Consider the following 26,494-nt stretch of genomic DNA (forward strand, 5'->3'; position numbering starts at 1 on the left):
TGCCTTGCATCAATCCTGCAAAAATTTTTTCGAAAAAGAGAATATTCCCTATAAAGAGAATATGATAGGTTATGCGTCCGATGGAGCCAATAATATGTTTGGACGACATCTTTCTTTAGCTGCTCTATTTGCAAAAGATATACCAAATTTATTTTTGATGAAATGTATCTGTCATTCCTTCCATCTATGTGCTTCTAATGCTTGTCGATCGTTGGCACGAGGGGTAGAAGATTTCGTGAGAGATGTTTACAGCTATTTGGAAAACAGCCCTAAGCGACTGGGTGACTATAAAGAATTTCAAAATTATTTAAATATTAAGCCCAATAAGCTCCTACATCCATCGCAGACAAGATGGTTTTCCTTACTTCCAGTTGTAAGAAGGCTTTTACAGCAACTACCTGCACTGAAATTGTATTTTCAAAGTGCTGTTTTGCTTGACCGATTACTTGCTGCTAATTCGATTTTCGAAAAATGTATGGCTCCTTCGACAGAATTATACTTAGAGTTTTTAAGTTTCGTTTTACCTTACTTTCATGACTTGAATAAGGAAATGCAATCCGAAAAACTAAAACTATTTATATTGTATGAATAAATTTTTTCGACTTAAAAAACAATTTTAGAATGTTTTATTAAGCCAGAGTATATGAACTTGACTGATGAAGAGAGAGCCAGAAGTAAAAATCATTCTGCAAGTTTGGAAAGTAAAATCCTAAATCTAGACTATGACTCAAGAGAAAATCATCTATTATTTATATTATTATTATTTTCTATTGATATTTTGAATATTAGCGGCCTGTAATTCTGTTTTATCATTGGTTTTCTAATAAAAATAGTTCAAATATGTCTTATCCAATCGAAAAGTAAATTAAGTATGCCAGATTCTTATTGAAGGGTCTCTAAAAGACTTGAAAAGTATGGGTGGTAGATCTACCAACTTTTCATAGTAGGGTTTGTTGGAAACTACCGACTTGCAGAACCCTATCTCCCACCTTGACGAATTTCGAGTTGGCAATGCTGCACCACCATTACCTCGCAACTTAATGTGTCCTTCGTTTGCATACCAAGAGCAACCAAGACACTTACCGCAACGAAACGCTATAGAAGGTAGAGCTCCAGAGTACCGCGATCGTGATTGACGTCACCATCGATCAGTTCAATTGAGAGCAGCCCGAGATGGTGAAGTAGAGGAGGAAGATTTACTCAGAAGATGAGGTCTTCGCTGAACACCTCGACGCGCTCCAGACAAGGAACTTTGGCCGACAAGTCAACGAACATCAGAAGCTCTCTGAGAGAACGCAACGGCTCGCTAAAGCAAATGATACTAAGGTTACCAAAGATTTACCGGAACAACTAGCATCTAGTATTGTTCCAGATCACGAGAAGCCAAAAACTGAGATTCCAGCTCCAGTTTTTGCATCACCAGCTAACGAGTTCCGCTGATGGAACTGTGAGAAGACAGGACACAGTCATAGGAATTGTTCTAACCCTCGACGACGCTTTTGCTTCAAGTGTCGAGCTTCCAGAGTGAGAATGGCCAGTTGTCCTTTTTGCAATCAGGGAAACGAGAAGAAGTGAGTCATTAACCGACTCGAGACTCATTAGGTGATTATACAGAGTCGGGCAGGACTTGCCAAGGTATGACCGGCACTGTTTCAGGTGTTTATGATACTATAAAAATCGGTCAGGATGTGATTGACTTCACTCAGTCAATCGAGGGAAAAGATAACGGGTCACCGTTACCAGGCGAGATGTATTATAGTAATCAGTTACAGAATGACCTCGAGAATAACATCAAGAAGTCACTTACAACTTTCTTTATAACAGCTTGCATAGCAGGACTTGAGCGGAAAGCTTTGATAGACTCAGGTGCCTTAAGATTAATTTCAGGACCTAAAGGAACTGATCTAGCTACTCGAATAAGTTTTTCGATTGAGTTACAAAACCGTTCAGCTACAGCACAGTTCTATAAGACTTTCTTTCTTCTTCTGACAACAGCTATAGTATGTAAAAAGCTACAGAGCTTAATAAGTTGTTTGTTTTAGATTTTTGTTAGAGCTACAGTATGTCGGGACAAGACAAGAAAAACTTGGAGGAGGAAATGGAAGGCCTCAAAGAGGTCTTGCTCATCGACTCGTCCGTCGACGATGACGAAGTATCTACGGCTACGACAATGCCGGAGATCCCGATGGGAGACGAGGAAGCGAATATTCCCTCCCAGAGTGAAATGCCAGAAAATCAGAGGGCATCAGGCTACAGCCCGGAGTGGGAGGTGAATCAAGAAGATTACGCCAGTGATACAGCTACGGAGACCGACAGCTTGTGTGAGGGTCTACCGGGAGAGCTGCCGATGAGACTCGATGAGAACACTGTAACGGGGTGGAATGCTCCTGCATTTTAATTTAAATTCAATTTCGACTCGCAACAAAAGATCCGCCCTCTTTCTTCAACAGCTGTCAATATTGAATACAACCACTATCTACTACTACTACTACTACTACACGTGTTGATATCTTATACTTATAATGGGCCAGTAGCATATAAGCCCACCTCAGGTGGAAGCTTATTCTTACTTAAGTTTATTTAAGTTATTGTTATGTCCAACTAGTAGCTTTTACTGTGATGTTGGACAAGTAATTATAATTATTATTTTCGGCCCTAGTCTTTCGACCAATAGACCGGGATCACACTGAGTAATTATCTGGAAGGGTTTTCGAAATGAAAAAAATGTTGTAAATATGAATTCAACTATTGTATATCCTACAATTAAACTTTCTAATGCTATGATTACAATAGATCTCAAAATTTAAAATATTTGACAAATGTATTAGGAGGTGACCCGCCAACGCTCATTACATAGACACAAATTATCATAAATTCAAAATTATAACGGGGATAAAGGTGGCCACGTGCCTACACTTTCTCGAATAATTAGAATTTTTACAATAAAATATTCGCTATTAGATTGCTTCAATAACATAAAATGATTTGTAGGAGACTTCGTTGGTTGGAAATTTGTTTGAATACAAAGAAAATATAACTTAAATTTACAGTACCTGAAGTTGTTGAGACTGGAGTATACTTCTGGTTTACACTGAAGTTACTGTATTATTCGCGATTATAATTGATTTCGGCATTAACTTAATATTTCTAATCTGACTGACACAATATTTACTAAACACTAGTAATATAGTTATACAATAACGTGTGAGGACACTTTTGAATGAAAAACTAGTACGGAACTAGTGTGAAGTGTGAGAACACTTATAAATGAAAAACTAGTATGGAACTAGTGTGAAGTGTGAGAACACTTGTAAATGCTAACTAGTACGGGCCTAATGTATATTTTCCTGTCGTTACTGGCCTGGAACTGACAACTGAGAGAGATTGATGTGTGTCTACACTTTTTATATTTTCCGATCGGGTGTTATTTGGTGGATCATTTGGGGGAAAACTGTGTCCAATCGAAACGCAGTTTCCTTGGGTCTTTTCCCTTTCCCTAGGACTTTCCACTAGGGAAGTGGTAAAAGCATACCCCCATGCAGACATGTGTGTGCGCATCCACACACACACCCACGTACACAATATTCTATGTATAACGATATTGTGACATTTATAATAATAAAAATTTATATCTATTTTATAAATTTTCTTTATGAATATTTACTTTTATTTATTTATATAAATTTTATTTTATAAGTTTCATTGGTTTACTTATTTATTTATATAAAATTTTACATCTGTTTGCTTGAATCTTTTCTTACGTAAGTTCTTCAATTAATTTATTTGTTCTGGGGAGAACATCGGTGCAAGACAGGATCTAGCGTGCCCGAGAACCGGTACACAGCACCACACCAGCTCTAGCTTGAGAGAATACGGCTCCAGTGGAAGAGGTGAAGAGAAAGCCGTTCACGCGGTAAGGCAAGCCACGTCTTTGCTGAAACTGCCGTAAAGGAGGGCATCCATTTAGCGCTTGCCCAAAAGCCAGGAAGACGTTTTGCCAGATGTGCAACAGGGCAAACTATACGGCCCGTACGTGTCCCAGTTGAGGGGAAAAATGGAAGGCAATAGGACCGTACAAGAAGGAGTACGGAGGAAATGTTCCTCGGGAGCAGCTGAGAAAAGCTCCGAGACACCGAGAGGACGAGCGGTCGCCTAACCGCGATCGATCATATTAAAACTCCGTATCCTAGCTACAGAATCAAGGCAATGACATTGGCGCTATCGGACAACGAGAACATTATTTTAGATTTACGCTACAGTTGAAAGAAAAAGTATTTCGTACCTCGCTACGGTGTCGTACTTTCAGTGGCTTTTGCCGAGTGGAGTTATGACAGGTTGTAGATCCGAAAGTTACAGGAAAATTTGCAAAAACCTGCATAGTTTTGATTAAAAGTATGTCTCAGGACATACGCAATATCACTACAGTTATATGTTTCAGGTCGTGGGTTAGAGCAAACAGTATTAAAAGTTTCGAGGGTGTGAGAATTCGAACAACGATCATGGCATACAGTATCAGCAATACAGTGCCAGAGTCAGTAAAACAAACCGTTGCTGTTGTCGAAGCCGTTTGGTCATTTTTTATTGTTTTAGTATAACAGACCTCAGAGGAGAATCAATGACCACTTGTACCACTGAGGAAGTCATAGGTCACTTATTTTTAAGTTTTACGATCCCAGCTGAAGTCTGTTCCAGGAGAGCAACTACCAAAAATATCCATACTCAGAATCAGGTTTAGTGAGTATGTTTGGTGAGGTATAAGCCTCCAGTTACCGATATAGTAGAGTTTAAGTATGATTTATGGACTTAGAATATCGAGGTCAATTATTGATAATGATAAGATTTAGTTTGAGATTCTGAATTTTGGTTATTAAGAAAAAGAAGTGAAAGGAAGACCTTCGAAGTGCACGGACGTGAGCATTCAGCTCTGGTCACTCGAAGTGAGCAGACGTGTTCAGTAATGGCGCTACAGTATTATGGCATTGCGGAAAGCTACAGAATAAGATTATTATTACAGAAGTATTATTAAAAACAGTGTTAGTCGTTACTCGATATTTTATTCAGCAGTAATCAGGTATGGACTAAATATTATAATTATTAATAATTAATTGAGTTTGAGTCAGAGTCTTGAGGTATCATACTACTGTTTTGATTAAAAAACGATTTAAGAACTGAGAGAATTATGAGAATATTGTTACAATTTAGAGTCATGTTCACAATTTATTGTTAATATTATTTTATAAAATAATTATAAGGACTATGTTTACTTATTAAACTAATTGTCGTCTAATTAACGTCAATATGAGACCCACGTACGTTAGTTTTACTAGCTTGTTAAAGAAAATGTTCTAGAATATCGGTTTACGATTATACGGCGAAGCTTGATATTGAGGCACAGAAATTTGCAAACTCGTTGCTGATTGGTGATATGGCCTAGGATATTTCATGACAGGTTGATAAGCAGGCGCTATTAAATATTGCCCTTGCTGATTTGTTTGACGTTGCTGATTTGTCTGTCCCTCTTTGTTGAATTAAGCTAACAATTATTTATAAGCGTTTTAGTTGTTTTATCCATTAGACGAAGTCTTTTCTTCATCTTCTGGAACTTAGTAGTACGGAGAAAATTAAATAAAAGGAATGACTATCTAGTTATGGAAAAATTTTCGACCAAGAATAGATAGTAGTGAATACTATCTCGATGACGGTATAAATCATCTAGATTGAAACATTCACTATATTTATAATAACTGCTACAATCCTGTATGCATTCACTATTATCTATTGATGCTAGAAAATGTTGCCATAACTAGATAGTAATTCCGATTATTTTATGTTCTTCGTGAGCGGACGAATTCCCAGATAGCCAAGTTGACCGCAAAGTTGGCATTTTCATAAATTGACGGCAACTTTCCGAGAAACTTGTTGACAATTTTCAGCTTGTGTAACTATTGCCAACAACTTATCTACAAGTTGCTCAGAAACTTGGTGACAGGTTGTGGGGGTAGATTGTGGCCAAGTCTCAGTGCAACTTGTAGTCAACAGTTACCCAAGCTGAAAGTTGTCGACAACTTGTCATCAAGTTAATCACAACTCAGGTACACCAACTTTCTGATCCTAAACTCTGGCTATCAAGGAAGCACTTCCAAAAGTATCTGAGGGTGGTGTAGCTAATAAGGTACCCCGTAAGAAGTTACTGGAAAGTCTACAGGAACCCGAACTACAGGACACTGGACAGCAACATTCGGCTGTATACTACCACTAGTAGTAAAAGTTGATCCATTGTCCGGCGTTGATGGAAATGATCCAGGAGCCGAACCTACTCGATTCCTAGTCGAACATAAAGCTATTGAGTATTTGCGCACCTTTTGTTGATTTCCATGTCAGAGAATTTATCGCGCCTAACGAATGTTTATTCAAAATCACTAATTATTAGAGAACTTAAGCACGCGCCTCCGTCTTGTAAGTATCGACTAACACAAATGAACGATCGAGCGGCCAGCGAACGCGAATATTTTCATTTGTTTCCATCCCTATGGAACTGTTATAGATAAAAATATATATATATATATATGTATATATATATATATATATGTATATATATATATATATATATGTATATATATATATATATATATGTATATATATATATATATATGTATATATATATATATATATATATATACTAGCAGCCACCCGCCCGCTTCGCTGGGCACACTATTAATTTTAATCTTTATTTCTTATATTAAATACAAAATGTATATTTTCTTATCGATAAATGAAGTGAATTTTTAAAATTTTTAGTCAGGAAAAATAGTACCAGTCAATGCATTTGTCATTCACAGATTTCCGCATCACCCATGAGGTACTGTGTATTGGAATGCGTTCCCGTTATTTAACGTTGCGGGATCCCCAGGAGGCATACACAACAAAAAAAAAATTAAGTTTTAACTTTTTACAAAAATTTATTTCTCATAATGAACAAAAATATAACAATCACTCAATACTTATCAATGAATAAAATTAACAGTTTTATACAGTTACAAACTTAAAACTTCCTTGTAAACAATGTTTTTCGTCTTTTTCTCTGGTTGAAGAATAATCAAGTTGTCCGGTGAACTGACTCTTGAGCATGCCACGTAAAACTGACCATGAGAAAAACAATCATGTCTCAAATCTACACCAGCTAATTTTAAACTCTGCCCCTGCGCTTTATTGATAGTCATAGCATAGCAAACCCTAACAGGAAATTGTAGACGTTTGAAGTTGAAATGGTAGTCAGATGGAACCAAAGGAATTCTTGGAATAAATACGACTTCTCCTTCATGTTTACCTGTTAAAATTGTAGCTTCAATAATATTTTTATGTAAATTTTTCACTTGTAGTCTGATACCGTTACATAGTTTTGGAGGATTCAAATTGCGCAGTAACATTATTGGTGCTCCAATTTTAAGATTGAGAATATGAGATGGTATTCCGGGTGGATTGAGTGTATGTAAGAACTCGACAGGATAATGGACAGCATCATCAACTTCTACGACTGTATCAATAGATTTATACTTCATCTGATTAGTTGATAGCTTTTCTATAAGATAGTTGTTAATGCTATTCGCTGAATCATTCGTTGGAGTCAGAATAGCTCTTTCTTTTAGCCATGAAGAGCAATTAACTCCAATTTTATTGATATCTGGGTATATTTTATCAGTTAATGTAGTTAAATCATCAACAATATCACCTAGGTTATCCGGAATACTTATTCGTCCGTCAACTTCTGAAATTTGTCCATTCCCTATATCAATGAGTAACTTTGAAAATTCTTCTGCTCTCAAATCATGTTGTATATGAACGCGCATATTAATTTTCAAAGACAGTACGTTAACATGAGGCCATAAAACTGAGGATTTGAGACAGGCTTTGACTTCATCTGCACGTGTACCTCGTGGTACAACAGGTAAAGTTTGTCTGAAGTCACTAGCTAAAACAACAGTTATTCCACCCATTATTCGGTCACTATTTCTTATATCCTTAAGAGTTCTGTTGAGAGCTTCAATAACATTTTTGTGAGCCATAGTGCATTCATCCCATACTATCAGTTTTGCTTCTCTGATAACGTGAGCCATATAACTCTGCTTAGAAATATTGCATAGAATATTATCAGAATGATTCATTTCAAGAGGTAATTTAAATGTCGAGTGAGATTTTTTGCCTCCGTCAATTAAAGTAGCCGCAATTCCTGAAGAAGCAACAGCAATAGCAATACTTTTTTCACTTCTAATTTTCGCAAGCAACAAATTAATCAAGAATGTTTATCCCGTTCCACCAGGAGCATCAAGGAAGAACAATCGTCCAGAATCAGAAACGACACTATTCAATATAGATTCATATGCTTCTGTCTGTTCTTTATTCAGTATCGGAACACTTTTTATCACTTCTTCGGTTAACTTATCAGTGTCATAAGCTAATTCATTTAAATATTGTTGATTAATAATACCAGATTCTTGTTCTCGAGATGGTGAAGTGAGACCAAATTGTAAAAGAGTCTTACCTGACATAGCAATGACCATATCTTCAAGATTAATCAAACATTGATTGTAAACAATATCAACATCTAACTCAGAGTTTTCGCGATTCCTACTCATTCGTCTTTTAATATCGTCCGTGAAATTATCTCGATATTTATCCCATAATTTAATCGGATTTCCAACTTGGCAAAAAACTAACATAACAGCAAACAATTCACGTATTTTGTAAGATGAATCAGAAATTGAGACTTCTGCTAAAGTTTGATCTCAATGAGCATCGTCTTCGAGCAATCCCATTACTCTGCAAGCTTCTTAAAATGTAGGATAGATTACATCTTTTATAGTTCTTAAAGCCGTAAATGACTCTGGACCGCGAACTTCATGCAAAAGAAGACGGAGGTAATAACATTCAGTATTGGTAGGATGGACAGTATATACTCTGCCTAAAACATGATCTTTTTTTATACCTAAATAACCTGGCACAATTTTTCCTTGTTTTCTTCTGTGAAACTGGTGTTTTCTCCAGACATAATAAGCTGGAACTTCACAATATAATAATTTTTTCGCAAAATTGTCCACTTTACAGAGTTCAAAAAAAGCCATAAGTGTTGTTTTGGAATTGTTGATCTGATTGAGTATATTATTTTCATTAAAAAAAACTCGTTGACCATTTTCTAAATGTACAGCAAGATGCATAACTGGAGGGAATCTCTCGTGGATAGGAAAACTCAGTATTCGCCAAACTGCCTCAGAAGTGCTAATGTATCGTCCTGCTTCATACTTTGTCACTTCATCAAGAACTCCAACAGTGAATGCTGCTTGATCAGATCCCTTATTTATATACTTAAAAATATATTTAATTGATTTCACTGAGTTGCAAACTTCAACATTTATATGAGCTTTGAATGTACGACACAGGACAGGGTTATACGGTACCACCCATCGATTGTCTATATTAATTCCATTTACTATTGTTGTTACTCCACCATCTTCAGGAGATCGCCGACGATATTTAGGATATCTATCTTCTCCTGTTTGGGTTTCCTTTATAAAATGTTTTGGATATTTTTTCGTGCATGAACCATCCACCATACAGGGAGAATTTCTATTAAAAGAACAACATGGACCGTGAATCATAATTGTTTTTATTATTTCATAGAGTTCTTGATCTTGATCTTGATTAGGCAGTTCAGCACTAATTACCTTATCAATAGATTCTAGTCTCAGCTTTTCTTCTAACCACAGAAGGATATGAATGTGAGGAAGTCCACGTTTCTGCCATTCCACAGTATGCATATGACACTTCGTTTTGCCAAAAATGCAACCTTTTGTCAGAAGATTCATCATATGCTTAATTTTCACGTGAAAAATTCTTACTATTAAGTCATGTCTATCGTGAGATTTTTGGCCTTGAACTAAAAGCTCTTCAATTTCTTTCCATTTTGGATTGCAAGTGAACGTAATAAATAAGTCTGGACGTCCGAAATGACGTACATAAGTCATAGCATCTTGAGTTCGTTCATGCATGTATCGTGGCCCACCAGTAAAAGAAGATGGCAGCACAACCATTTTACCTACTTCTGTTATCTGACTGTCGGTTTTCGTTAAAGCGTCTTTAAGGTGAACGTATTCTTCACTTCGTAAGTTTGTTTGATGGTTACGAATCCAATTAAGTCGTTCAGTTTTAATTTTCGCATACATATCAACCAAAAATTGATTTAATAGAGTGCGAAATAAAAGTAAATGATTTTCTTCTCCATTACGCTTCATTATTCTATAACTGTAAAACTCAGAAGCTGACACGGTCTTAGTTAGAGGACGCTTAGTTTTTTCATCACGCTTAGGAATATTAATGTGATAGCCATCATTTCCACGACAGAACATCAGAGGATATTGTAAAGTATCATACGCGCGATGGATTCCACTGATTCGCTTTAACTTATCGTCTCTGCTGTTCATGATGATATCTCTCTTTTCAAAATTTTGTCCAACGATGATAACTGCTACTTCTTTAGCCATTTGAGCATTGAAACGACCTCGATGTTCACCCGAAGGCTTTTTATCAGCATTAATTATAACCTGAAACTCTTTCTTATTCTTAGGAACTGATTCAATAGCAACCTTAAAATCTTTAATGTATTGATGGTGTTCATGAAGCAAATTTTGAAGTTGGTGAATTAACTCTGGCTTAATACCAGGACAGATCCCACAACGAATATCTCTTTCACGATTATCATCACCAACAAAGTATATTTGGAGAAATGATGGTTGTTGATTATTTTCTACCATAAGGCTTCCTATCCTATGGTAGACTTGTCCCTGCACTTTAAATGTTGGCATAAAACTACCCTCCTTTACCTCTTTTGATCCAAAAGACGTCATTTGAAAGCACCCATTATACTTTCGAAGAGAAGAAAGAAAATGTTCTGAGATTGGGTGCTGATGAGTTAAAAGACTATGTAAAGGCTCTGGGTAGCGTTGAAGAGTAGGAAGCTGAACTTTACCACCACTACAGCACATTCCTTCAGCCTCATCCTTCCATTTCAAAGCACGACACCAAGAACAGGGTAATCGATGCCCAAGATTTACAATTTTATCATTTTGATAGTCAATACTCGGTTCATAACTAAGGCCAGATAAAGCTTTCAAAGTCCAAGACATTGATTTAATTTGTAATCGTTTCTCGTTGTACTTAGTTGTAGCTGCACGACTAACATGAGGGTTATTAGAAGCGTATTTTTTTGTCGCCTTTCTATGTACATCAGGATTACGATGAGTGTAATTTAAAGTGGCTTGTCGCAATTGTCTCTTTCTAATTGTATAGTTAACTCTTTTCCTCCTTTTTTTTCTCCCATTTGATTGAAAGGGATTCACATCATTAATAACTGATTCACTTGAACTTTGTAATTCAACGTTAGGAATTAATTGAGGTAGTAAAACTTCCGCTAATATATTTTCTTAAGTTTGAGGCACTAAAAATGATACATTTTCATCACTTTGTTTATCATAATTATCACTATTTAAATTTAAACACGATGAAGCAACGTTAGGAATTAATTTATACGATAAAAAACTCATTGACACATTTTCTTGATTTTTAGGCACCGAAAATGACACATTTTCTCCATTTTGTTTTACACTACCCCCACTTATATAGTTATTAACTGTAATTTTTGATGCAAGCACCGAAAGATAAACATCGTAGTGACAATTATTATCATGCCCCGTAAAACGTAACCTTTTTACACCTCGAATTGTTTCACCAACGGAAGCTATAATGCAATCACCTTGATACACTTCAAACCGATATGGAAATATCTCTGCGGCTGCCATAATTTCACATATAGATCCATATGTGTTTCGTTTAGACATTTCGGTAAAGTATAAACCTACTGAATCAGACTTCTCGCCAGATGACATAACAGTATAAGATTTAAATCTATCCCAGTTGTTAATGACATGAGAAACAATAATATTTCTCATTTTATTAGCCATTAATACATTACCGTAAACCAGTGAAGATAAAGAAGAAAATAAACATGCTCCATCACCATTAATTTTTATAACATTAAAAGGAGTAAGTATTCCATCTATCAAAATATATTCTACATCCATTATGATGAATATATATTAAATAATTTTTTCAGTTATACTTTAAATATTTATCGATAATAAAATACTGTGTTTATTTTAAAATATACTTTAAAAAAAATTAAATTTACTGAATTGAAAATTAACAGAAGTTCGTAATTAAAAACTATAATCGCATTAAATGTAAAATTTAAATTTTCATGTAAATTGATAAAATCAGAATTAGTAAAGTAATAAAAAATTTTTTGATAAATTTAAATAAACACTTACCAACTGGAAACTTTAGAAAAAATGATAAAAAAAATTTCATGAAGACTTACTTGAATTAAAAACAATAAATAAAATATAATTGACATATACTCTATTGAAGTAACCATAATAAAGAATGGATATCTTAATTATTTAAATTAGCGTCGAATACGTATAAATACCAAAATTTTTTTAATTATTAAAATTTTTCTTTGTAAATATCGTGACAGCGATTTATTTTTGACATTTATTCATTTATTCTCTCAAGCATATCATAATATAATTCATTTATCTAAAGCCAACTTCAATATCATTATAGTTATAATTCATTTTCGATTACTAATAATTATTAGTAATCACAAATGAATTATTTACAATAAATTGCGTCAAATACCATTTTATGATTATTAATAATCTAAGATTCATTAACTTATAGAAAGTGTGTTTGAAATAAATAAAATTGAATAATTATTATTATTTGATATACTCTTTCCGATCTCTAATAGTTTTATTATCGTTTTATGTTCAAGTCTTCAATTCAAAGTTAATCGCGTACTTCACACAACATTTTTAACATCCCGCTGAAAAATCGGGAAGTTATTAATTTTACTCCTTTTTTAGAAAATCGAGCTTTAAACGGATGTTGACGTTTTGAGGTCCTAGGAAGTCTCCCCGAATGTTTCCGCAGTGATGTCCGTATATCTTTATGTGTGTGTGTGTGTGTGTGTGTGTGTGTGTGTGTGTGTGTGTGTGTGTGTGTGTGTGTGTGTGTGTGTGTGTGTGTGTGTGGCCGTATGTAAACCTCTTATAACTTTTGAACGGCTCGACCGATTTGATCTCGGTTGGTGCCATCCGAAAGGGTTCAACCAAACTTAGATTTTAAATACAATTTATACCGATTCGAACCGGTATATTTTGAGAAATCTCAAAAATACTACAAAAAAAAAAATTTTTTAAATGTGGTTTTTATAGAATTACTTTTAAACGACTACTGATCAATTCCAAAAACTAATCAGCTCTCAACATCAAGAAACCACGTCGATCGCCGCTAGCCCGGTCACAATCGATTCATTCTTTTATGAGTTATCGTTGTCGAAAAAAAAAAAACAGAAAAAAATGTTTTTTCTGAATTATATCGAAATTCATACTTCGATCGATTAAAACTCAAAGACTCTTTATGAGGCCTGAAAAACTGCGTCGAATGCCACCAATCGCGTAAAAATCGGTTAATTCATTCAAAAGTATTTTGGTTTTAGAATTTAAGAAATAATGTTATATTAAACTTTTACCAGATTTTTGAGCTCGGAGTAAGTACAATTTTGAGCGCTTAAATATAAAATTTACGGGAAGTTGCAGGGATGACCTTTAAGGCCAACCGTTTTTATATTTTTTTTTTATAATATTACTTTTTTAAACCATTTTAGAATCTTACAATTATGGGTTAATTTTGACCTGTAACTTTCAGAAGAGAAATGATTAACTAACCAATAGTTTAGACTGAATCGACCTAGTAGAAAATTTGAAATCAAAATATATTTACTTAACATTATATAAAATAATACTGTAGATGATTTATAGAATATTAGTATTTAATATCTTTCTACTTTTATTCTAATGATTTCTCTGAATTTAATTGACAACTGAATTTGTTATTACAATTTATTCATTTTGACAGTTATTATAGCAACGGTTACCATGGTAACCACCTTGATAACCATAGTAACAGTAACCATGGCAACTCTTCTTATCTCTCATCTACAGTGAAAAAGGAGTACCAATGCCAAATTTTAAATGAATCGGTCGAATAGTTTCGGAGATCTGGTGATGAGTCAGTGGTATTTCGCTTATATGTATATAGAAGATATATATATATATATATGTATATATATATATATATATATATATATTTATATATGCTTATATTAATGTCTATATACATGTACAGTTTATATGTCACAAATAGTATGCTCATAGCGACTAAATTTTGATTTTATTATATGTAAGTTTCATCATAATTTGATAAAAAAAAGAAAAATTCAACACGAGTCTTAATGCAAAAAGAAAAACAATTCTACCGCTGACACATTTCGATTTTATTTTTTTTCTTAATATGATTAGTACTTTTTTCGAATTTTGAAAAAAATCGTTTTGTTTATTAGACAGCTATTTTTATCTGACATACATAGTAATCCAAGATGGTGAACCAAACCCGCGATATCAACAATTAGCAACCACGTTCACTCTCGTCTTCACGTCTACTTACTCTATCACTCCTACTCGGTCTCTCACTTCCACTTATACGACACTCATAATATACAATGCGATGCGCGGTAATTTCTAATCATTAACAACAAATAAATTTTTTTTTAAATATATGTAAACTCTTTTATTATTAGTTTCGAATGAAAAAGGTATTTATTTCAAGTCCCGCGGCAAAAAAAAATTTTCCTACCGCCTCAATTTTTAAAAAAAATTTTTTTTTTTTTATATTATGAATACTTTTTACTAATTTTAAATAAAATCGTCTACACTGATTAGACTGCTATATTTAGCTCACATAAATAGTTATCAAAAATGGCGGACTATACCCACGATGACAACAATTAGGAACCGCGTTCACTCTCATCTTCACGTCCACTTACTCTATCACTTCTACTCCGTCTCTCACTTCCACTTATACGACACTCATAATAAACAATACGATGCGCGGTAATTTCTAATCATTAACGAGAAATAATTTTTTTTTTTTAATATATGTAAACTCTTTTATTATTAGTTTTGAATAAACAAAATATTTATTTCAAGTCCCGCGGCAAAAAAATAATTTTCCTATCGTCTCAATTTTTTTTAATTTTTTTTTTTTTTTTTTTTTTTATGAATACTTCTTAATAATTTTAAATAAAATTGACTACACTGATTAGACTGCTACATTCATCTTACATAAATGGTAATCAGAAATGGCGAGCTGTACCCTTGGTGACAACAATATTTAACCGTGCATTAAATTTTGATGGAATTTTAAGATTTCAGTTGTTTAATAATTTATATGACCTAGAGCTATTGAGTATTTACGCACTCGGCTGCCGCAACGAATGAGAAGGAGATAATCCGTAATTCTCGGAATTGCTCGATTGGAATAAAATAAAATATAAAATAATATTTTATTTCGGTAACGCGTGAAATTTCACTATCATACAGTTAGGACGTACAATCAATCATTAATTTAATTATTATTTCCACAAATCGCGTTGCACTTGTTCATAAAACCAAATCAATCGGTCGTACACTTGATCAGTTCTCGTGCCGAGGCTTCGGCTTATTCGCTTGTTCACGACGGCGGTTATTTGTTAAAAAAAAACTTACTTAGCGCAATGACTTGTTCGTTAATCACTCGGATTGTTCTTATAGAACAAAATCCACGTTGTTCAAGAGTCGTAATCAAAATTGTTCGTTTGGTCGGGTCGAATTTCTCGAATCGTACAACGTGACCGTTCAGTACGGTGTCTAGTCCGGATCTCACGTTTCAATCCATGCGGTCGATCGATGGCTCAGTTAAAGTCAAAATTTTTTATTCTAGATGTCACTAGCATTTGCTCATCCGGTAACTATTTCTTATTTGAAATAAATTCAAACCACGAGTCGATGTCGAATTTTCCATCATGTTACAATATATATATATATACGCCTATATTAATGCCGATATTCATGTAAAGCTAATATATTACCAATAGTGAGCTTATAACAGACATTGGAATTGTTATTTTCGCAGATATTTTGGCATTATATATTACCAACAAACGTATTTGAGCTCAGCATGTTATACTTTTACTATTATCCCGAGAGTATTCTATTGAAACTATAAAAAAAAACTTTTAATTGCGAATCAAAAGTTTTTTTACAAAATAATTTTTTTTTCAAATTATAATTAAAAAAAAATTATTTTTTTCAAAGAAAATATTTTTCCCGACTTTAAATTTATTATTGGCTATTTAAAGTTTATCGGTAAATTATTTCTTACCATTCGCAGCAACTAAATTATGTATTTATTTTATGTTAGTTTCATCATAATTTGACCAGAAGAAAAAAAAATTTACCAATAGTCCTGATGTAAAAAGAAAAGAAATTTGTCTACCGGTTTAATATAATTTATTTATGTTTCTAATTTTTTTTTTTTTTTTTTTATATGATTAATACTCTTTTACTAATTTTGAATAAAATCGCCTAGTTATTAGACTGCTGTCTTTATCCGACATAAATCGTTGTAACAGGGAATTTTGAATTTTCCGCGCTCAGTTGCCATGATTTTCTATCATGCGCACGGTCGATATAATCTATTACTACCCCAGGGTTATCCGAGGTAGAGTGCGACTGTCGTCCCGAGCGGAAATCGTAGGGGCTTGTCTGTCAGTCCCACTTAGTGATAAGTAGGGGTGTCGAAGTTTCCGGAAGTGTCCGAATTCGGTCGAGTGGGTGTACAGTTATAAGTGAATAGAAAACTCAGGCCGAGACACACAACCGGACAAGACGCCGAACAACTAAGACGCTCTTCGTTATTCAGGTAATTAATTAAATTATAGACTTGGATTCTTTTGTGAAACCAAGCGATTACATATATATTTATTATTGATACCAGGCCATTAGCCGGTATCTTTAGATACTTTACTAATTAATCGAAAAAGCAGGTGAACGAGACATATATACGGAGAAAAAACGACATTACGAGAGGAGAGTACGGCGCTCCAGGAAGGCGAGACAAGGGACTCGACGAGACGGACGAGACGGCAACGAGAGAACCTGACGAGGACGGAGAAACCACATCAGTGAAAGAATCAGGTATTAATTAAATTAATTATTTTAGGCCGAAGCCAGAATATTAATTTAATTGAATAAATACTTAGTCGTTCGTGGGGGTAATCCGCGACTAGGCCTATAGTCAATAATTAATTAGTCATAAAATTAATTAATAAAAATTAAGCCAGACGGTAGTCTAACCGGATCCAGGCCTAATTGCCGGGTCCAGGGCGTCGTCTTATAATTCAAGACCATCGCCGGAATTATATACGTCGTAGAAAATTCTAGACCGATTGTGAAGAACACAAGCCAGAATTTTCATGTTCTAGTCCGCGTTGTGACAAATTAAGGTTAATTAAAAAAATTAAATTAGAGTAATTAATAAATAAAATTAATAATTGTAATTCGTTAATAAGATTATAATGAAATATACTCAATACAAAAGAAAAATTTTAAAGTTAGAAGTCGAGTGTCGAGTAATGAAAACGGAGATGAGATTTTACTGACCAAAACTTAAAATGTTAATCAAGTGAAAGTTAGATTAGTATTATAATGCAGAATTAATGTTTAGTTGTTGGAAAAGAGTTAAATTAAAATGAATGAATTAATTAATTAATTCTTGTCCAAAAATTAATTAATTTATTTATTAAGAGTGTGGCGGGAATAGTAATTTTAAAATCAGCATGTGTGAGTAAAAGTCCAGGGGACTCGAGTGCGCGTGCGTGTATAGAAAATGATTTTAAAATTAATAGTATAGTTAATAAATAATTCAGGAGGTAACCGATTTTAAATTGTAAGTCCAAAGGTCGTTGGCAATGATTTTAATCAAGTGTGAGAGTGTGTGTGATGCCAAGGTAGTGGCTACGTAGTTTAAGTAAATTAAGTCGCCAAAGGTAATTGGTAGAATTTTATATGATCAAAAGTTATAAGGTCTAAAGGTCAAAAGGTATAATAGTTATAAGGTATAAAGTATAAGGTATAAGTTGTAAGGTCTAAAGTTATAAGGTTTAAGGTCAAAGGTTATAAGTTGTGAAAATTATAAGGTTTGAATTACAAGGTTGTGAATTAATAAAAGTGAATATTGTGATAATAAATAAATCTAGTTTATTTATAAAATTATCCTTCCTTGTCCGCCTCTGACAATTAAAGTTTACACCGACCCTGAGTATTAAGAACCGGTTCTGGAAGACCGTTTAATCCTTCCAGTTGCGCCCTTAAAAAGGTAATTTAAGGACGACCAGAGTAACAGCTTAGCCCTGTGATGTGGTAATTAAAAACGGTGAACAGTATCCACGATTCAACAATTAGAAACCGCGTTACTCTCGTTCTCACGTTTACTTACTCTGTTACTTCTACTTGGTCTCTCACTTTCACTTACACGACAATTATAAACAATACGATGTGCCGTAATTTCTAATGATTAACGGCAAATGATATTTTTTCTAATATATGTGTTTTTTTATTATTATGTTTTAATAAAATAATTTATTTATTTCAAGTCCTGGTTATTATATAGAAGTGGGGCTCCCCTGTTTTTTGGCTATAAAAAATCGAAAAATAGAGTTTTTCACCAATTTTTTTTTTCATTTTGTTCTACTCTTCGGCGGATTTATGAAAAAAATCAAATCAATACCCAAAAAATTCAAGTTCATAAAAATTTTGGCGATTGAATTGTCAAAAAATTAAATTTTCGATTTTCAATCAAATATTTGAGCATTAAAACCTTTTTTTAACTTCCCGCTATGAAAATCGACGATTTTCAAAAATTTCGGGAAGTTATTGTTTTCACCCCGATTTTCGAAAATCGAGTATTTATCAGATGTCGACGTTTTGAGGTCCTAGGAAGCTATTCTGACTATTTTCAGAATGATGTCCGAGTGTGTGTATGTGTGTGTGTGTGTGTGTGTGTGTGTGTGTGTGTGTGTGTATGTATGTAAACTCTTTGTAACTTTTGAACTAATGAATCGATTTGGATGGTTGAGGTGGCAATCGAAAGAGCTTGTTAGCCTTCAACTTTCCTGAAAATTTCAGATTATTTGATCGAATAGACTCGAAAATATTGGCGAATTACGAAAAAAAAAAAAAATTTTTTTTTTAGTTTTTTATTGATTTCTCAAAAACGACTTATACGATCGGCTTCAAAATCTAATCAGCTCTAGAACTCAATAAAACGCGTCGATTGCCACCTCAAACATCAAAATTGGATAATTCGTTCGAGAGTTATCGCGGGAGAAAGAAATGGTGAAAAACGGTTTTTTATAAATATTTTCGAAACGACTGACGCGATCGATTTCAAATTTCAATCTGCTCTAGAACTCAATAAAACGCGCCGATTGCAACGTCAACTATCATAATCGATTGATTAGTTCAAAAGATATCGGCGTTGAAAAGTTAAAAAAATAACATTTTATGTTATTTTTTCCGAATAAATCAGAATATAACGTACTAAAATGTGACTGATATCATACCAAGTCATCTTTTTTATGGTTTCTTTCAATCATATAATGTCATCGAACTTGGTTTTTAGTTGAAATCATATTATCAACAAAAAAATCGATAAAACGTAGTTTTTAATATTTTTATCGGATATTTCATATTTTATTGTTTCTGACATGAGTCAAAATTTATTTAAATCTTGATTTTGATCCCCGACATTGGTTTCTGCCTCAATACACTTATTTTACTGAACAAAATCAGGAACTAAATTTTAAAAACCGCTTCATGGATGATTTTCGATTCTTAAATTTTCAAACTTCAGCATAACAAGTATTTTGTTGGAGCTTGAAAAGATCATAAAAAAACAATTGCATGTGATAGCATTTTCGAGCTCGAAGAGCTCGAAAATATATCTACACTAATGTTTTCGAGCTCTTTGAGGTCGAAAACAGCGGGAAGTTTTGGGGGTGGCCCGCAGGGTCAACCGACAGACCGATTTTTTTTTATAATTTCTATTTTTTTTCTTGTTGCGCATTGGTAATAGAATAGTTTGAAAAAAAATAGTTGAATAACTGAATTAGAAAATTTTTTACAGCGTTTTCACTGTTTTGCTAATCTCATAAATTGGGGATCCACTGTTTTTTGGCTATAAAAAATCGAAAAATAAAGATATCCGAAATTTTTTTTTTTTTCATTTTGTTCTACTCTTCGGCGGATTTATGGTAAAAATTAAATCAATACCTAAAAAATTCAATTTCATAATGATTTTGGCGATTGAAAAGTCAAAAAATAAATTTTTGATTTTCATCGTATATTTCAATCAAATTATTCAGATAGGAAATAAATAATAAATTTAGTTTATTATGAATAATATAAATACACAATAAATTAATCTCAAAAAAATCCAATTTAATTTGCGTGGGTATCTACAATACTCTCATAAAATTTTTGGATCGTCGAGAATAACTTCTTCTTCTTCCGGGTTCACAAAATTTAATGAGTGATTAACTTTAAGATGTTTGAAACCTGTAATAAATACAGAGAGATATTAATAATTAGTGAAAAATAATATTGCGAGTAAAATAAAAAAATTCTTTCACTATTAATTTTCTTAGAAATTTGTATGAAAAATTATGTCATTCTATTGTAATTGATAGAATGGCAAATTTTCTGATTGGTAAATACCAATATTGTAAAGTTTCGATGCGGTATAGGGGTGAAGTTTCGATGTGGCGTAGGGGTGAAGTTTTGGTGGGGTCTAGGGGTAAAGCCCGGGTGGGGCCCAGGGGCGAAGCTTCCCAATATTTGAAAATAAAAATGAGTATAACGATCGACCCTAAAAGCTATTCCTTCAACTTCCCGCTAATTTCAAATGCGAAGCAATCGTTATGTAGCCTGTTGTGACATTTCTTCTTTGAGCTTAAAAACACATTTTAGGAAATAACGTCACGTACGGTGGTGAAACCAATAACTTCCTGGTTTTCAAAAAATCTTCGATATTTCTAGCGGGAAGTTAAAAATTTAAAAGTAATAATTTCCCAACAATTGCCTCCACTCTAATAATCGAAATTGCATCACAAATATCCAGAAAAAATAGAGCATTTCTTCAAGAGATTCATGATGAAATTTAGAGTGAAAAAATGGAACAAATTACTGTAAATACTTTCTAGAAAATTTGAAAATTTTAACTTTTCAAACTTCATTATGAATTCCAACACAAATTACAACACATATTAACTGAAACACTGTTCCATTTTTTCAATTCAAAGTTCATCAAAAAATTCTTGAAGATATATAGTATATGAAATTAATTACCTTCGTCTTCCAAGCAATCATAAGCACGCCAGCAATCAGAGATGATAGTGGTATGTGGACGAATTTTACGCTTAATGACCTCTAAAAGTGTTTTTTGGGTGCGGTCAGGAACAGTCTCCATAAACACTTTATTGGTTTCACGTTCAATTCCGCTAAATATCCACTCACCATCAATGACTCTTCCACGATTATATTTCCGCTTGCCGAACTTAGCTTTATCTATCTCCACAATTTTTCCTCGACCTCCAATTTTTTCATCAGAATTTTCAATCACCAAATACTCCCATACTTCTCTGATGAAAGAACTCCAATCGGAGTAAGTATTGGGTGATAAACCGAACTCGCGTATTAAAAACTCTTGATGAGGAGGATTCATCAATAAATATTCACCGACGAATAGGCAGTACTTTTCAGGTGTCAAACTGCTCAAAAAGATACTCGAAAGCTCAATCCTACTAAGAACTCAATGAATATTAATTTTCTCATTTGAATTACACCCGAGTCAAAAAACAAATTCTAGTTTGGACCTCAAAAAATTCTATTCTTTGATCTTTTATTTACCGGACGAAAAATGATACGATATTGGCACTCTAAATCCTCGGTGAGAATTATGAGGTCCAAATGCGAGCTCTTCATCGGTTTCAAATTCTAACGAAGCTTTCAAAATCCTCAAAAAATAAATTTCCATCTTCTAGACTTAGAAAATTTTCGAGTTGAAGAGAAAAAATCTGAGTATTTACAAAAATTTATGTGTCAAATAAAATAAATTCATTTATTTATTGTTAGTATTATTCGTTTTTATATATTTTTGGGCAAACTTTTAATAGGTCTCAAAAAAAATTTTTTTTAAGCTTCCTAAATAATATAGAATACAATATCAAACATTTTGTCCTCAATAAATTTTTGTATTTTGATTGAAAAAAGGTATACTGAATTTTTATTCAGATAACTATTTTCTCATAGTAACCATTATATTTTTTTTTTAATAGATATCAATGAAAATAAATACTCATTTTAATTTGTTATACTTTGTAAAGGTTTCGATAATGTTTCTGCAAATTTGTAATTAATTATTTATTTTTGGGTCAATTTTTTTGAGATTCTCAGTCTAAAGTATTTATTTCTTACGAAAAAAAGTGAGGGAACCTACATAGGTTATGTCATTTGAGAAATTGAGACCTAAATCTGGTGCAGAAAAATTTTTTATATTATGATGATTTTTAGGTCCCCGGAAATTTTTTTTTTTATACCAGTGAATCCCTCAATTATGTAAAATCGCCCGTAATTACAACGTTAATGCCTAAACCGGAATTACTTCCCACACAGTTCTCAATCCCAAAAGTCGAACTTTACCCTCAAATACCTCACGTAGGATTTTTAGGTTCATACTAGAATTTGTTTTTTGACTTGGGCATGTAACAAATTTTTTTTCGTTTTGTATATATATAAGTATTCAAAAATTTTTTTTCCGAAAATCAAGGTACGTGGTCTTGCAGGAAATTAAATTCTCTACAGAAAAGCTCCTTAGTGTTTTCTTCGTACAACTAACAGAATAAAAGTAATGAAGCTTGAAACAATAGTGAATTGACAAACTAAACGTAAACATAATTTCCGGATTTCATCACGTGTACATGTTTATACGGTGAATCAATATTAGGGTGATTCAAAAAATAACAAATTTTATTTTTCTCGTAAACAGATTCAAAAGTTTCATTTAGCTAAGAAAAGACGCCTGTGAAAATTAGAGCTCTTAATATTAACATTAAGTGGTTCCGCATTGCACTTTTCTATTTCCATAAGAATGGAAACCTCCCGTCAAACAAAAGGAGGACTTAACCGTCCCGTTACATTAATTAATTAAATGTACATATATATATATATATATATATATATACTAGCAGCCACCCGCCCGCTTCGCTGGGCACACTATTAATTTTAATCTTTATTTCTTATATTAAATACAAAATGTATATTTTCTTATCGATAAATGAAGTGAATTTTTAAAATTTTTAGTCAGGAAAAATAGTACCAGTCAATGCATTTGTCATTCACAGATTTCCGCATCACCCATGAGGTACTGTGTATTGGAATGCGTCCCCGTTATTTAACGTTGCGAGATCCCCAGGAGGCATACACAACAAAAAAAAATTAAGTTTTAACTTTTTACAAAAATTTATTTCTCATAATGAACAAAAATATAACAATCACTCAATACTTATCAATGAATAAAATTAACAGTTTTATACAGTTACAAACTTAAAACTTCCTTGTAAACAATGTTTTTCGTCTTTTTCTCTGGTTGAAGAATAATCAAGTTGTCCGGTGAACTGACTCTTGAGCATGCCACGTAAAACTGACCATGAGAAAAACAATCATGTCTCAAATCTACACCAGCTAATTTTAAACTCTGCCCCTGCGCTTTATTGATAGTCATAGCATAGCAAACCCTAACAGGAAATTGTAGACGTTTGAAGTTGAAATGGTAGTCAGATGGAACCAAAGGAATTCTTGGAATAAATACGACTTCTCCTTCATGTTTACCTGTTAAAATTGTAGCTTCAATAATATTTTTATGTAAATTTTTCACTTGTAGTCTGATACCGTTACATAGTTTTGGAGGATTCAAATTGCGCAGTAACATTATTGGTGCTCCAATTTTAAGATTGAGAATATGAGATGGTATTCCGGGTGGATTGAGTGTATGTAAGAACTCGACAGGATAATGGACAGCATCATCAACTTCTACGACTGTATCAATAGATTTATACTTCATCTGATTAGTTGATAGCTTTTCTATAAGATAGTTGTTAATGCTATTCGCTGAATCATTCGTTGGAGTCAGAATAGCTCTTTCTTTTAGCCATGAAGAGCAATTAACTCCAATTTTATTGATATCTGGGTATATTTTATCAGTTAATGTAGTTAAATCATCAACAATATCACCTAGGTTATCCGGAATACTTATTCGTCCGTCAACTTCTGAAATTTGTCCATTCCCTATATCAATGAGTAACTTTGAAAATTCTTCTGCTCTCAAATCATGTTGTATATGAACGCGCATATTAATTTTCAAAGACAGTACGTTAACATGAGGCCATAAAACTGAGGATTTGAGACAGGCTTTGACTTCATCTGCACGTGTACCTCGTGGTACAACAGGTAAAGTTTGTCTGAAGTCACTAGCTAAAACAACAGTTATTCCACCCATTATTCGGTCACTATTTCTTATATCCTTAAGAGTTCTGTTGAGAGCTTCAATAACATTTTTGTGAGCCATAGTGCATTCATCCCATACTATCAGTTTTGCTTCTCTGATAACGTGAGCCATATAACTCTGCTTAGAAATATTGCATAGAATATTATCAGAATGATTCATTTCATGAGGTAATTTAAATGTCGAGTGAGCTGTTTTGCCTCCGTCAATTTAAGTAGCCGCAATTCCTGAAGAAGCAACAGCAATAGCAATACTTTTTTCACTTCTAATTTTCGCAAGCAACAAATTAATTAAGAATGTTTTTCCCGTTCCACCAGGAGCATCAAGGAAGAACAATCGTCCAGAATCAGAAACGACACTATTCAATATAGATTCATATGCTTCTTTCTGTTCTTTATTCAGTATCGGAACACTTTTTATCACTTCTTCGGTTAACTTATCAGTGATAAAAATGATTAACTAACCAATAGTTTAGACTGAATTGACCTAGTAGAAAATTTGAAATCAAAATATATTTGCCTAACATTATATAAAATAATACTGTAGATTATTTATAGAATATTAGTATTTAATATCTTTCTACTTTTATTCTAAAGATTCCTCTGAATTTAATTGACAACTGAATTTGTTATTAGAATTTATTCATTTTGACAGTTATTATAACAACGGTTACCATGGTAACCACCTTGATAACCATAGTAACAGTAACCATGGCAACGGTAACCATGGCAATGGTAACCATGGCAACGATAACCATGGCAACGGTAACCATGGCAACGGTTACCACGGCAACGTTGGGGGGAGGGGGTAGCATACGTGATGGTTATCGAAAAATCCATTTTGGCCAGGAATTGCGCAAAATCCCTTCTTATCTTTCATCTACAGTGGAAAAGGAGTACCTATGCCAAATTTTAAATGAATCGGTCAAATAGTTTCGGAGATCTGGTGATGAGTCAGTGGTATTTCGCTTATATGTATATATATATATATTATTCACTAACTCAGAGTACGTTGAGGCTTGGAGAATAATGATGTAGAAACAAATGACATTTTATTTACATTTTGTTGTTAGGTTTCGTCCGGAACGCGAATATTCCAATAAATAAGCAATTCGATTTTCGTGGGTATTCACGTTCTGCATTATACCACTTATGTTTTTAGTACGTGATTGAATATTCACGTAATCACACTCTGATAGTCACAGGAAAATTGAAATATTTGCCAAATATAATTACTAAGAGTGAAGTAAAATTTATGTTCGTCATAAATTAATTGCCATGCATTTTTTTTTCTAATAATATTTTACTATTAGATTCTGGTAACACACTAATCAACCTAAGTGATTTAATATTATTGTTGTTTACTGTAAGTACACATTTATAATTAGCAACATCCATTTTCGTATTTATATTTTATCTGTGACTTTATATGAGATGCGAGTGTAATAAGTTAATCTAATATCAACGCGATTTTCAGGACTCATCAGTAAGGCTTTTAAGTCGCGTTCTACGCTCTAATATTTTTTTATATATCTTATCTACCTGTAAGTGATAAAAAATTTAGTGAACGGTTGATTTTAGAGGGCAATCCTAAACAGTTCATTAAACGGAAAAATAATTTACTACGTTTTATATTAATTATTACAGTGCATATATTGGTTTTTGTAATTTTAGATAGCAACTGTTTTTATCTTGCATCGTTAGTATCTATAATACTAAAGTGATTATTTTCAATACTCGCTAAGATAACACAGGTAACTATTGTAGTATGAAAAAATTAAAATGAATTGACAGTTTTTACCAAGATAACATTTTAATTTTGTTCAGAAGAAGAGAATTGTACTAATTGCATTGCAGAAATTACTCGATAATACATGTGTTGC

General features: G+C 33.2%; 3 protein-coding genes across 3 annotated transcripts; all 3 read right to left on the reverse strand.

The window, feature by feature from the left end:
* Positions 1-7,034: 7,034 nt before the first annotated feature.
* LOC128668828 (uncharacterized) lies at positions 7,035-8,717 on the reverse strand. Its single transcript, XM_053742625.1, has 3 exons — positions 8,335-8,717; positions 7,388-8,265; positions 7,035-7,327 (listed from the first exon to the last, which is right to left on the reverse strand). The coding sequence occupies exons 1-3, from the start codon at positions 8,715-8,717 to the stop codon at positions 7,035-7,037; spliced, it is 1,554 nt and encodes a 517-aa protein (XP_053598600.1).
* A 111-nt stretch (positions 8,718-8,828) lies between these two features.
* Positions 8,829-11,177, reverse strand: LOC103576508 (uncharacterized). Its single transcript, XM_014441787.2, has one exon. The coding sequence runs from the start codon at positions 11,175-11,177 to the stop codon at positions 8,829-8,831; it is 2,349 nt and encodes a 782-aa protein (XP_014297273.2).
* A 9,343-nt stretch (positions 11,178-20,520) lies between these two features.
* On the reverse strand, positions 20,521-24,774 carry LOC106693789 (uncharacterized). Its single transcript, XM_053742627.1, has 4 exons — positions 24,000-24,774; positions 23,651-23,939; positions 21,399-21,820; positions 20,521-20,609 (listed from the first exon to the last, which is right to left on the reverse strand). The coding sequence occupies exons 1-4, from the start codon at positions 24,772-24,774 to the stop codon at positions 20,521-20,523; spliced, it is 1,575 nt and encodes a 524-aa protein (XP_053598602.1).
* Between the last annotated feature and the right edge of the window lie 1,720 nt (positions 24,775-26,494).

Source organism: Microplitis demolitor, chromosome 10, assembly GCF_026212275.2.
Source record: "Microplitis demolitor isolate Queensland-Clemson2020A chromosome 10, iyMicDemo2.1a, whole genome shotgun sequence".
In the NCBI taxonomy this organism is placed as follows: domain Eukaryota; kingdom Metazoa; phylum Arthropoda; class Insecta; order Hymenoptera; family Braconidae; genus Microplitis; species Microplitis demolitor.

What these genes read in the sequence shown, in the direction of transcription:
- LOC128668828 (XM_053742625.1), bottom strand. Translation starts at nt 8,717, where the DNA reads ATGTTAGTTTTTTGCCAAGTTGGAAATCCGATTAAATTATGGGATAAA. An exon ending in GTTTCTGATTCTGGACGATT is followed by an intron (nt 8,266 to 8,334) that starts GTTCTTCCTTGA and finishes TGCGAAAATTAG; the next exon opens with AAGTGAAAAAAGTATTGCTA. An exon ending in TCCTCCAAAACTATGTAACG is followed by an intron (nt 7,328 to 7,387) that starts GTATCAGACTAC and finishes CAATTTTAACAG; the next exon opens with GTAAACATGAAGGAGAAGTC.
- LOC103576508 (XM_014441787.2), bottom strand. Translation starts at nt 11,177, where the DNA reads ATGTCTTGGACTTTGAAAGCTTTATCTGGCCTTAGTTATGAACCGAGT.
- LOC106693789 (XM_053742627.1), bottom strand. Translation starts at nt 24,774, where the DNA reads ATGAATCATTCTGATAATATTCTATGCAATATTTCTAAGCAGAGTTAT. An exon ending in TACAAGGAAGTTTTAAGTTT is followed by an intron (nt 21,821 to 23,650) that starts GTAACTGTATAA and finishes CTTTTTGAGCAG; the next exon opens with TTTGACACCTGAAAAGTACT. An exon ending in TGATTGCTTGGAAGACGAAG is followed by an intron (nt 20,610 to 21,398) that starts GTAATTAATTTC and finishes TATTTATTACAG; the next exon opens with GTTTCAAACATCTTAAAGTT.